Source organism: Vigna angularis, chromosome 3, assembly GCF_016808095.1.
Source record: "Vigna angularis cultivar LongXiaoDou No.4 chromosome 3, ASM1680809v1, whole genome shotgun sequence".
Taxonomy (NCBI): Eukaryota; Viridiplantae; Streptophyta; class Magnoliopsida; order Fabales; family Fabaceae; genus Vigna; species Vigna angularis.
This window is the reverse complement of record NC_068972.1, coordinates 15,096,709-15,109,400: the sequence shown is the minus strand read 5'-3', so window position 1 is coordinate 15,109,400 and position 12,692 is coordinate 15,096,709. Positions and strand designations below refer to the sequence as shown.

General features: G+C 32.2%; 3 protein-coding genes across 4 annotated transcripts; 1 reads left to right on the top strand and 2 right to left on the bottom strand.

Annotated features, from left to right (window-relative positions):
• Positions 1–16: 16 nt before the first annotated feature.
• On the bottom strand, positions 17–979 carry LOC108345280 (uncharacterized GPI-anchored protein At3g06035). Its single transcript, XM_017583869.2, has 2 exons — positions 814–979; positions 17–719 (listed from the first exon to the last, which is right to left on the bottom strand). Exons 1-2 carry the CDS (start codon positions 896–898, stop codon positions 223–225), a joined length of 582 nt encoding a protein of 193 aa, XP_017439358.1. The 5' UTR covers positions 899–979; the 3' UTR covers positions 17–222.
• Positions 980–5,944: 4,965 nt separating this feature from the next.
• LOC108345830 (NADPH-dependent aldehyde reductase 1, chloroplastic) lies at positions 5,945–7,328 on the top strand. Its single transcript, XM_017584621.2, has 4 exons — positions 5,945–6,108; positions 6,251–6,627; positions 6,700–7,058; positions 7,144–7,328. The coding sequence occupies exons 1-4, from the start codon at positions 5,986–5,988 to the stop codon at positions 7,164–7,166; spliced, it is 882 nt and encodes a 293-aa protein (XP_017440110.1). The 5' UTR covers positions 5,945–5,985; the 3' UTR covers positions 7,167–7,328.
• A 617-nt stretch (positions 7,329–7,945) lies between these two features.
• On the bottom strand, positions 7,946–12,304 carry LOC108345828 (amidase 1). 2 transcript variants are annotated; one of them, XM_017584619.2, is made up of 10 exons: positions 12,034–12,304; positions 11,785–11,937; positions 10,877–11,001; positions 10,591–10,716; positions 9,963–10,145; positions 9,584–9,731; positions 9,299–9,467; positions 8,679–8,813; positions 8,407–8,568; positions 7,946–8,200 (listed from the first exon to the last, which is right to left on the bottom strand). In XM_017584619.2, the coding sequence occupies exons 1-9, from the start codon at positions 12,141–12,143 to the stop codon at positions 8,446–8,448; spliced, it is 1,272 nt and encodes a 423-aa protein (XP_017440108.1). In that variant the 5' UTR covers positions 12,144–12,304; the 3' UTR covers positions 7,946–8,200; positions 8,407–8,445. The 2 variants fall into 2 exon arrangements, with proteins under 2 accessions (XP_017440108.1, XP_017440109.1); XM_017584620.2 differs by lacking the exon at positions 12,034–12,304 and adding an exon at positions 11,170–11,236 and having other exon boundaries at positions 11,785–11,925.
• Positions 12,305–12,692: the final 388 nt, after the last annotated feature.

Sequence of the window (12,692 nt, the reverse complement as noted above, 5' to 3'; positions counted from 1 at the left end):
TACGTGGAATTCAAAATCCAAGTAAGATTTTCATTTTTATATGTTGATAAACATTCTATTTTTTACCCAAATTTCAACCGAAGAACAGCATTTGAGATACCAATATACATGATGAATTACAGTTACAAGCACGTGAATGGTGATGTTCTCACATGCAAATTATGGAAAATTAGAGAAATAAATGAAGAAAGGGGAAAAGAAAATTGGAGCGAATAAACGGATTTATTTGAAGAAGAGAAGAAGCGTGGCGAAGAAGAATGCTGGCATGAGGAAGTGAGGAAGCAGAGAAGAAGATGCAGAGGAGAAATCTCCAGAAGTAGTGTTGGTGGCGACAATGAAAACCATCCAATCATCTTCGGAGCCAACACCTGCAGACTTATACTTGGAATTATTGAGGTACTTGGTGAAGCGATTGAATTTGGTGTAGTTGGAAAACAGGTCATCGGAGTTCAACTTGGGGAGGCAGAGAGGCATGATGACCCCTTCTGTGGTGGTGTTGATGTTGATGTTGCATTTGTCTATGTTCTTTTGAAAGTTGGGAATTTTTGAGTTATTACCAGGCGTGGGGTAGTAGTCACGAAAGACTTCACAGTGCACGTCTCCTAGATCTTCTGCAATCTCCTCAGCTAAGCAAGAAGCCTTCTTATTCTCATCCAGAACAGGAAGGTTCAAAATTTTTCTGTAAGTGTTGATGTCATGAAGCAGATCCTTCTCCTTGTCTGCAGTGGAAGCCACACAAATCAATCATCAGTAACATGAGAAATGTCACAACACGTAGTGATTTCTCTCGCTTGATTAACGAGATTTACTTACCATCACAGGCCACTGGACTGGGAAGCAGGTGGAAGACAACGAGAGAGGCAATGAGAAGGTAAAGACCAACATTGAAAGAGAGCATGATTGAATTGATGGAAAAAACACAAGGAGAATGGTCTCACGAGAGGTGTGTGTAACAATGTGTTCATGTGATTATGATAGACTGTTGTGAAAACATGTATTTATAAATATAAAAAAAACTTTAGAATTACAAAGAGGCAAAAAAAGAGACTTTGATGAGGAGAATGGAATAAGAATGAAAAGATTCAATAACATAACACTACAGAAATTGTGGAATTACCAACTAAATGCAGAAATACCATGTTTTCTTTATTGAATTTGGATAGACATTTTAATTCTTAGAAAATGTGACATGTTATCGTGGAACAGAACTGAACTTACTCTGTATAGCCTTTTTTTTGGTTTAACAAACTCTTCGTTATTGATACTTGTCGTCCAAGCCTTCTTGATTAGACCTGTCAATTTGGCCCTCCTTACATGGTTTGGTCCTAACCCACGTGGGTTGGGGCTAGAAAAATTCATAGGGCCAAAAAGCTCCTCGTAGAAAAAGCCCACGGGGCCAAAATATCTTCAAAAGCCCTGTGGGCCAGGGCTAGCCCATGGGCCTTTTTTTTAGAAAAAATGTTCATTTTGAATACAAGAAAAAATATAATTAACTCTTAATTTGTTACAAAAATAGTTACTATAAGAAGCAAAAGCAAAATGGCAATATTTATTGAGTTAGATTCTTTAAGTATATAATTAAAGGATCATTTTATAAATTTGAAATTTAAATATTTAATTTCACTTTTTTTTTAAGTTATAAGTAAGAAATTAACTTTTTATCTAAAATTATCCTAACTGAAATTTAAGAGAAGATTTTCTCTAATTGAAACTCTTAATTTAAAAAAAAATGAGGCTTCTTTATTTTCTTAGAAAGTTATTGAAAAAGAAATTAAATATAAATGATTTTCTTTTTCATTTTATACTCAACAAATCATGTTCATAACAAAAATAATAAATAAAAAGAAAACACTCATAAACCTTGTGCAGACTAAAGTTGTATTCGCCCATAGAATTCAATCTCGTCGTACTACTCACTCAAAATGTTTACATTTTAAATGTCAAAGACATAAATATAAACATAAACATAAACATACATTTATGTTATGTGTTCTAATTGAAAGTTAAAAATAAATTATTTAATGTGTTAGTTAAAGAATTGAAACACTATAACATTTGTCACTCTTTAGTACTTTAGGTCTATTTAAAATTTTCATTTTTTATAAATTTTTAAGAAATTAACTTTCTTTTTATAATATATCTTATGATGATTTTGAGAAAAGATTATCAGAGAGAAAAAAATAAAATAAAACATAAGTTTAATTTACACATAAAATATTAATACTATTTTTGATCCAAAAATTTTAGATAATAAATTTTTGAATTATTTTTAATTTTAAATAATTAAAAACAGATTGAGTGATATTTTAGAAGTCGAGGAAACAAATCAATGATTCTTTTTAAGAATTGTAAAAGCAGTGCAAATATTAAATCAAATTAATATGTTATTATCTCTCTTTGTGGTTATTTTGATATTACTAATTATATATAATTTTCTAATAATTGGTGTTTGCAATATAAGACATAATTTTATTAAAATTGACAACAAAATAAAGCATTTTTATAATATTTCAGTAAAATAAATTTGTAATACTATTTAGTTGTATAAAATTAAGTGTGTGGTTTGCAATTGTTTTTAATTATTTAAAAAAGTGGTTATTTTGATTATTAAATATTCTATTATACTATAATTAATTAGTTTTATTTAATAATTTGAAATAAGAAATCAATTACATGAATATAAAATTTAGTACTTTTAATAGTTACTATTAAGAATGTTGAAGTTTAGTTTCCAAAAACATTTTAGTGGGCTAAACCCACCTTAACCCTGACCCTAACCCCCTTGAGATGGGGCTTTGGGGGTTGGGGCTTTTTTTTGGCCCCCATTTGAGGGGCTTCTTAAGAGGGGGCTTTTTCAAGAGTGGGTTAGGGCTAATCCCAGGGTCATGAATCAAATTGACACCTCTATTCTTGATTCTTTTTGAATGACGGTATATTGGCATAGCAAGGAATGTGGTTATTAAACAATGGATGCAGATACAATTCTCGATATTAGATAATTTATCTCTAGCAGATATGCTATGTCAGTTGTACTTGCTACAAATTATCTAGTACTAAATATCTAATAAAAGATATCTTATTATTGACTTCGTCCACATATAATACATGAAATTATGGAATATATGTTTTAATTAAGTTTGAAATAAAAATATAAAATAATTAAGGTAAAGTTGTATAAATTATGTATGGAGAGGTATTTAAGAGAAATAGAATGAGTAAAGGAGTGTGTGATGGTTGGATGATTCCTTATGCTTTATTAGAGAGAGGGAGTTCTTCCTTACTTTTTCTGCTACCTTGCTTCTGATGTGCAATTATTCTTTTTTGCTTCTGGGAAAAGTGGTATTTACAAGATAGGCATCCATGATTTGGAAAGTTTTTGCTTTTTTCATTCTAATCAAATTCCGAATGCATAATTTTCTCTTGTGTACAATACTCAACGTAGGTCCATATATCTGCTCACGTCTTATCACATTATCAAATTAGTGAATAAGAAAATAAAGAAAAATAAATAAATGTGTTTATTTTTTTATTTGATCTCTTTTAGTATGCTTTTGTAATGATTTATTATCATTGAGCTTTCACCACAAATTATTTTAAGTATGTAGTTTATTTTTTATCTTTTATTATTATGTCAAGAATAAATTTAAGAAGATAAAATGTTCGGAATCTATGTAAGAAAAAAATTTCAAAAGTTCATGTTTTTAGATGTTCTTTTTACGTAAATTTGACTCAGATCTATTTTTAATTTTTTTTTCAATGATTCTTCTTAAAAAAATCTATCAAAACAAAATCGTAACAAATACAAAAGTCTGATCTTTAAAATTTATTATGATATATCCAAAAGTTTCACTGTTCAAAAATATTAAAAATAATAAATAACTAATCATATAATTTTATCTTTATCTTAATTGAATTTATAATACAAATAGTTTACAAGATATCATTATTGTTTCAAAATTTGGGTCCGCGAAATCTTTTTTAAGGGTTGATTGCCCTTTTCTCTTTATTTCAACTTATTTTCTGTTAATCGATTGAGAGATATTTATAAAAGATATTATAGAGTCACTTTGTTTGAATGGAAAAATTATAAATGTATAATTAATGCACAGTCTATTATTTTATCTTGAATCTATATTTACAGTTTTTATAATAGGCTTTTTTTATCATTGTTGACCTAATTACAAACTCAAATTTCACTAATCTGGTTAAAGAATTTAATTAGAACGATCTTTTCTTTTAAGTCATTCCATTATGACCATTCGATTTTTCTAATAAAAATGTCTTCTCCGTTACTAGATTAATAAGATAAAAATACCACATTTGGTTAACTAATGATTAACCATATATACTGTATACAAGACCTCCAAGGCTAAATATCATAAACTAATTAATCTCTCAGACAACTTGTTGACGAACCGTACAATTATAATAATTTTGAGTTTTTATTAAACAAATGAAAAAAATTTAAGAAATTGTCAAAAGATCATATTTTCTTTTCTTATGAAAATATGATATTACCTTTTTTATGAAAAAAAATTATGTGTTAATATCTCTGCAAAAGCACCATTTTGGTTTAATTTTTTCAATAATTATCAAAATAAATAATTTTAAAAAATTGTGAAATTGAACAAATCATATCAAGATAATAGATTTTTGTGAAAAGTCGTGTGAAACTGATACAACTTTAGAATAAAACATTTTCAAATTTGAAGTAGTTCTAATATGATATATCTTCTATCAAAATTAAATTAAAATCATATTACATTAAAGTGACTTCAATTTAAAATACAATTTATTGTGTTACCTTAATAAGACTTAAATTTAAAAATATTCTACATTAAATACTAAAATGTGTTACTCTAAAATAACTTATTCAATAAAATTATATTACGTTGAGACGACTTGCTCATTTTTATAACTATTTTTCAAAACTATCCATTTAGGCAAGTTTGAAAGAAAAAAAATCACTATTTTAGTGCTTTTGCCCAATACCTCTTTTAAAAAAAATACTCACAGTCATGCACATACTAAGAGGCTGATCTTAGTGGTAATATAAGGCTTTGGACTTCCAAATTTTTTAATCATAGATTAGTATATATTTTAAAATATATTCTTGATAGGTTTAATATATTTTATATATTTAGTATTTTAAAAGAATTATATATCTAGACATACACTTCTATTTTATACACATATATTAAATATTTATTTATTTTATTTTTATCTTTCTCTTTATCACACCAGTACATCTATAATTTATCTTTTTTTAAGGTATATATCAAATTTATATTTTGAATGTCCATCAATTATTTTTCAAAAAAATACGATCACTTAACAATTCAATATATTAATATTCCAATTCTAATTTTTTTCATATTTTTATATAAATTAATATATATTATTATATTGTTAGAATAGGGTATGAGATTAATTTGTCTAGAAATTAGAATTTTCCTTTCCAACTAAATAAATTTGTCTCAATAAATTCTATGTCGAAAGCTCTCGAACGAAACGCAAATAAATCCTAAATTGGTAAGTGATAGTAAAATATATATTAATATCATGAAATCTATTAAATTATAATTTAATTAAACCCACCATACATTTAGTACAGTTCCTTTTAAAGCAATTTTGTTAGTAAAATTATTAGAAAAAGAAATGAAAAGTTGCTTTAAATATGTAAAAACATATATCAAATAATATGAAAGAAAAAAAAAGTGGATTAAAAACATAAAAGAAGACGTAGAGATAAGCAGAACCTTGTGTTGGTCGAGAATGTCCGTTTCCTCAGACGGGTCCAGTGCATGCGAATGAAAGGACACGTGAATACCTCCTTGTGCCACTCTTCACCACGTTGCATGTTCAAACCCCTTTTGATCAACACATCATCATCCTCACCTCTTCCCACCTTCAAATCCAATCCTTTATATATATTCATCCATCTTTCATTATCATCAACTTTCTTCCAAAACCTTCTTTCCAACAATGGCTTCCGGTCAACAGAAATTCCCCCCTCAGCAGCAAAAAACACAGCCCGGCAAGGAACATCTTATGACTCCACCACCCCAATTCACCAGCCCTGACTACAAGCCTTCCAATAAACTCCAAGTAGACACACAGCAAAACCTTATTGTTTCCTGTTAATTTTTTAGTTTAGAAAAGATGGTGCATGCATGCATGCACGTTGCGTTTTGTTTGTTTGGTGTCACTGCTATTCATTCTGTGTAGAAAATTGGATTTCCTTTTTCAGGGGAAGATTGCATTAATTACTGGTGGTGATTCTGGGATAGGACGAGCTGTGTGTAACTTGTTTTCGTTAGAAGGTGCTACTGTGGCCTTCACGTATGTGAAGGGGAGTGAGGACAAGGATGCAAGGGAGACCCTGGAGATGATAAAGAGGGCCAAGACTGCGGATGCCAAGGATCCAATAGCCATACCGACTGATTTGGGTTATGATGAGAATTGCAAGAGGGTGGTTGAAGAGGTGGTGAGTGCTTTTGGTCGTATTGACATTCTGGTCAACAATGCAGCTGAGCAATACGAGTGTGGAACTGTGGAGGATATAGATGAGCCTAGGCTTGAGAGGGTCTTTCGAACCAATATCTTTGCCTATTTCTTCATGGCCAGGTAAAATCGTGAATCATGAATGATAAATGATGTGATAGAAAACATGAAATGATGTGTTTTTGTTGTATTTAGGCATGCTTTGAAGCACATGAAGGAAGGAAGCAGCATAATCAACACGACATCAGTGAATGCATACAAGGGGAATTCGAAACTACTGGATTACACTTCAACCAAGGGAGCAATTGTGGCCTTTACGAGGGGACTGTCCCTTCAGCTGGTTAGCAAGGGAATTCGGGTAAATGGGGTGGCTCCAGGACCCATTTGGACTCCACTGATACCGGCATCTTTCAAGGAGGAAGAAACTGCAGAATTTGGAGGTGAAGTTCCAATGAAGAGAGCTGGTCAGCCTATTGAGGTTGCACCATCTTTTGTTTTTCTTGCTTCCAACTCGTGCTCCTCTTACATAACTGGACAAGTCCTTCACCCCAATGGTAACACTGCTTATGGTTATATAGTACTTTATATACTACTACACTCTGGTTGACTTACTAATTAACATTGCATGTGCATTTTCAGGTGGAACTATTGTCAATGGTTAAACTGCATCAGTGATACTCTAATAGTACGGTGTTACGTTTTTGTGTGAATCAGCTTCTCTCTTCGCTGTTCGAGGTGGGGGTGTTAGCTGAATAAAATAAGTCTTTGTAGAGAAATATGAAGAGTAAAATCATGCAATAAAGTTCGGTATATGTTAAGGTGTATGCGTCTGGTTATAAGTGCGTGTGGCATTCTACTTAATTGAGTTTAACAAATAACTAAGAAGACATATCAGAGGCTCAAAGTTTCAGAAATGAATGATAATAGAACTTTCTTGATTCCTCTTCATCACAAGACGACAGAGACATCCTATGCTAAGATTACAAAAAAAAAAGAGTCATAAAATGGACACTCAGTAAATTCAAGTCTTTCTAGTTTTTGGAAGAGTTTAGTTAATTATACCAACAACTTGAAGATCAGGACCACGATATGATTAATCACAACAAATTTCTCCGCCTTCCAATTCCACTCCTAAATTGGATTTTCTTTAAACAAATGGATTGGTTTTATATTATATATATATAAAATAGGGTTTGTTAACGTGTACACCTGTTTTTCTAAGTTTTAAGAAGTTTTAAGGTTAAGGATAAAACTTAGAATCCATAGGTATTTTTGTCTATAATATAACTATAATGTTAACTTCATATTTGATGACACGCCAGCCAAATTCAAGAAGAGAAGGGAGAAGTGTTGGTGTGTGATAAATGGATGTTGCTCTTCACGTGTGCCTGTGAGGTGAGGTTCCCATTAAACGAATTTCTCTAAGGCTGACACAGCTGAATATCAAATGCATCAACAACAACTGATTATTTGTTAACATGATATAGTACTATTGAATTACAATCAATTTCAATGCGACTTTATTTGCTTTCATAGCCAATGACTTAAGGAATGATTGAACTTTATAACATCCGAATGAAACAGGACTCAGATAAGCATGAATTTCCTTTACACAATTTCCCTTCTTTGATTTATGTCCATTGTTCAGGTTCTGCTTCTCTCCCAGCTTTGACATTAGTATCCATACTGAAAGCATCTGCAAAAGATGGGAAACATATTATTGCGCATAAGCCTAAGAATATACGTGTAGACACAGAAAAAAACAGAAAATATCTAGTTTATCGCTGACTTTCATTGTTCCAACAAGTACATAAAAAAGAGGGACTAAAATGTGACGGCACAGAGATCTCAAAGCTTCCATAAATTTCTTTTTCCCAGTTATGGTAAAAACATAGAACTTACATCTATATCAGTAACTGATGCTCTCTGCTATGCTGCTTTCTATTCTTTGATGCTAGCATAAAGACTCTCAACAAGGTTAAGCAAAAATTTATCTGCACCATGTCTGGCAACCAGAGAAATTGATAGGGGAAGATTATTATACATCCCTAGTGGTATGCTTACCTACACAATGTCAGGAAATACCACATTGTTATAACATTCTGACATGAAGCTTAATTGATTAAGGAAAATATGAGTCCAAGTGCTTCATAAACACTAGAGAAAGGGACAACCTGGCAAAATCCAGATACTCCAGCAATGGACAGCAGGCTAAAAGCCCTTGCACGAAAGATTTCTAATTCAGACGTATCTGTTTGAAGTTTTGGGGGAGGCCCTGGAACTGTGGGGATCATGAGAACACCAAAATCCTGAAATTTTCTAACACAGTATTATAGTAACTTATACAAAAGGAAAGCTTACAAAAATAAGTGTTGCTTAATGACTACACTCCTTTATTTTTACAAAACAGATTAAGAGGGAGAATCTATAATCTTCATTGTGGAATGAGTTGTTTCGAAAACAAACACAGTCCAGCTAGAGGATAAAAAAGAAAAGTACAGATAATTTTTACTTCTGACAAATGAAAAGGTTTGCTGAAAATCAGAAGGGTTTCAAATAGTATTTCAAAAAAATTGCTCCACGATTAATAACAAGCATGTTTGAAATTATTTCTCAATGGGCAAAAAATAAAGAAGGCTTCCTTTAGTGAAGACTTAAAGAGAGAATCTATGCCAGACAGAATGACTTATGCATATAATATGCACACACATATATCTATATGGTTTGATTAAAATATAATTCATGTTCGTATGTTGAAATATGCTGATTATCAGTAAATTAAGAGGAAGAATACCCCAAGAAGAGCAGCAAGGGCATCGTGCAGTTCTCTTTTTACCGAATAACAGGTATCAATGTTCTCCCCTGTTGTCCTTAAGGCATCTGATACACGTTCTGAGATTCCAGGACCTAAATCTGGTTTGACTTCTGTGATCCATTCACCATGGTTATTCTTAAATTCATACCTACATTACAAGTGAAAAATAAAGCTAGAATCAAGTTTTAATCTAAGGCAATCCACAATCCGCTAGAAAATTATAATTATCTTTACTGAAGACTAGGGATTAATGGTGAGCTATACCTTTGAAGTAACCGCATGGCACTTGAAAGTGCAGACAGTGATGGAATGTTAAATATTTGGTCTGTATTCTCTTTACTCATGAAATGTTTCAAACTTGGAACATTGGTCTTCACATAGTCTCCAAGGATTTCCTGCTTTAATACATCCCCTGCAATAGTGGATACAACAAAAAACCTTCTCACTTGGTAAAATAAACTTTTTCCAAAATGCATATCATACATCGTTAGTGGGATGAAACCACAAATAGATTTATAACTAAACTAAAAGGGGTAGAACAAGAATTCCTATTAATTTAGAATTTATATCTTGGAATCTTTTGCTTTATAATTAACAATTAATAACATTGAATTGACAGCAACGGATCTATCTGATCATTCACCTCCATATAACTTCTCTACTGCTTTCACGACAGTTTGTGTAACTACATCATATGGAATGAATGAAAGCTGGAAACAGTCCTTTGCAATGATGAAGCAAGAAGGTCTGACTGGTGCTACTTCTGGCAATTGTAGAATTACACCACCTACTTTGCTCAAAATCATTGGATCCCTGGCAAACCATCCTAGATGTAAAGATGAGGAACAAGAAAATGAGTACCGAGAAGAAGCGCTCAACAGCTGGTGGAGCTATAATTTCAACACCACTACTTGTACACCATATCACTAGGAGATGAAATGTAGAAAAGGGAAAATTCAAACTAAAAATTTGGAGGAAAAAATTCATAGCTAACTTCGTATTGCTATATATCATGAATACCTTTTAACCAGATAAGTAGAGAAAAACAAGTACTAGAACCGTGAGGTAAATGTTTTACATAAATTCTTATGTAAATTTCAGAGCACTGGATTGAAGAAAGAAACTTATTCATTGTAAAGTTTAAGAGAAACTGATAACTAACTCCCCTCGAGACTATCTAATCACATTTTCATCATGATACGTTTAGGCTTTAAAATAAAAATCATGAAAGGTAGAGATTTAACACAGTCATCAAGTTAATGGATTATTACCCACAGTGTCAAAACTTTGTGCCATAGGGATAACTCCTGATACTGGGATAGCACCATGAGAAGGACGAAAACCAAAAATCCCGCAGTATGATGCGGGCACTCTTACACTCCCTCCGGTGTCAGTTCCTATGATTAATAAGACCATTCCAAGTATTAATCAAATGATGCCAAAATGAAACTCAACGGAAAACAAGAATAGCTCACTGTTGAGGAAAACGTATCAGCACTTGAAATTATTAACAAAATTTTGACAAAAAATGACCGATGGAAGGGAAGAATAAATCACCCAATGAGAAATCAACAAGCTTTGCACCAACTGCAACAGCAGAGCCACTAGAAGATCCTCCAGGAACTCGGTCTGCTGAACAAGGATTTCTAGGCGTGCCATAATGTATATTCTCCCCGTTTATACTGCCACAAAAGAGTACTCGGTCATGTGAGTAGAAGAAATATGGTGTTCAAAATATGCACATATCCGAGACAAAAAATACAAATAAGCAGTCATTTTTTATAAGGTGAAAGCTCAATAAAAATGAACAGAAGTGAGAAATTATCCATTTAAATGAAGTGCAACCTTACTTGCGTACTTTTTGAGACATCTTAATTATTGGGGAACCTTGTCCTTTCCATATGATCTACATAGTGACTGAAAGCTAAGAAAGTTATATTACTTCCAACTCTAAGATTTATCCTAACAAATCAGTCTACACAAAAATGGTAGATAATAGTCACCCTTTGAACATTAAAGCTGGTCATAAAAGAAGGTAATTCTTGTTAAAAAGTTTCTCATATTTCCTTTGTTTTTTTCCCTCACTATCTTCGAAAAATCTGGGTAGTGAGACTCCTCTCCCAATCATCTGAAAAAACTCTAGCTTATGTGATTTTCTTCTTCAATGTTGCATGTTTTACACCCTATTTTGTATTAGTTTAAAAGGTTCTGCAACTCCGGTAGCCCTCTATTGGTGGTATGCAGAAGGGATGTTGGAATCCAGTATTCAACGAACTAAGTTTTGTGGTGAATGCTATAAAAGTTACTTGTATAAAGAATTCTATAAATATTACTGAATACTCTTAAAAGGTAATTAAGCATTCAATTTCTACTAAGTAGGCACATCATTAAATGTTGTTGGGAACTACAGAATAGATCCCTATGGGTTTTGGAATGAGCAAAAATATGAGCAAAAAAAACCGAACCTGTAAGCCATTTCATCCATGACAGTTTTACCAACACAAGTGGCACCTGCTCCGAGAAGAGCCAAAACTGTTGGAGCAGTAGAAGTGGCCACCGGATGAGTCCTTGCCCAGTCAGGATTTCCGAAGCCGGTCACATATCCTTCCACGTCAAATCTGTTGTTCGACACAAAAACCTCCTTCAAGTTCAACTTGCAGAAAAAGTGGATTTTGACAACAGAAATGTTGTGGCTCGAAAGGGAAAATACATACATCTCTTTAATAGCAAAGGTGAGTGAATTGAGCGGAAGATCGGGAACAGAATTTGGTGGTAAAGTGAATTTCTCCATGAATGCTCCGTAGTCATCTGAAGCTGTCTCCATTCCTGTTGTAAGTTCCTCTCTCACGTATACAAACCACTAATGGATGGTAATGCTAATAAATTAAAGAGCATCTCAAGTCAGAATAAATTTCATAGCATTGTGTTTTACTCCACGATTCTTGTAAAGATAAGGCTAAACTTTGATTGGTCAATCCAAATACCAGTCGCACAACATTTCTTTTCTACTAACCAACCATTTAGTATATTTTATTTTTTACACACCATTCATTCATTCATTTTCTTGTACACCTTGCCCACTTTTTCTACTTCAAGTTTAAAAACCATTTTATTTTAGTTTTCACTTCTGGTATCATTCATTCATTTATACTATTATCCTCCATAGTTTTTAGTTTTTCCAACTGCAAGATTGTTGAAACCTACGCACTTTATTCACTTCATTTTAAATTTCTCGCACCATTTATTCGTGTTGATTAATTTATGTATTCCTATCGATCATTACTTTTCTTAGTGTTTCCAGCAGTCAACTTTTCTTTTTTTGTTTTATTGATTTATGGCGTATCGCACAGTGGAGATAACATGTTTCACACAC

Bases quoted from the DNA above. Each gene is read 5' to 3' on its own strand.
- LOC108345280 (XM_017583869.2), bottom strand. From the start codon at position 898: ATGCTCTCTTTCAATGTTGGTCTTTACCTTCTCATTGCCTCTCTCGTT. The intron at 720-813 runs GTAAGTAAATCT...CTTCCACTGCAG, and splicing joins CAGTCCAGTGGCCTGTGATG to ACAAGGAGAAGGATCTGCTT.
- LOC108345830 (XM_017584621.2), top strand. From the start codon at position 5,986: ATGGCTTCCGGTCAACAGAAATTCCCCCCTCAGCAGCAAAAAACACAG. The intron at 6,628-6,699 runs GTAAAATCGTGA...TGTTGTATTTAG, and splicing joins GCCTATTTCTTCATGGCCAG to GCATGCTTTGAAGCACATGA. The intron at 7,059-7,143 runs GTAACACTGCTT...GTGCATTTTCAG, and splicing joins ACAAGTCCTTCACCCCAATG to GTGGAACTATTGTCAATGGT.
- LOC108345828 (XM_017584619.2), bottom strand. From the start codon at position 12,143: ATGGAGACAGCTTCAGATGACTACGGAGCATTCATGGAGAAATTCACT. The intron at 11,938-12,033 runs GTATGTATTTTC...GTCGAACAACAG, and splicing joins ACCTTTGCTATTAAAGAGAT to ATTTGACGTGGAAGGATATG. The intron at 8,569-8,678 runs GTTGTCCCTTTC...GACATTGTGTAG, and splicing joins GAGTATCTGGATTTTGCCAG to GTAAGCATACCACTAGGGAT.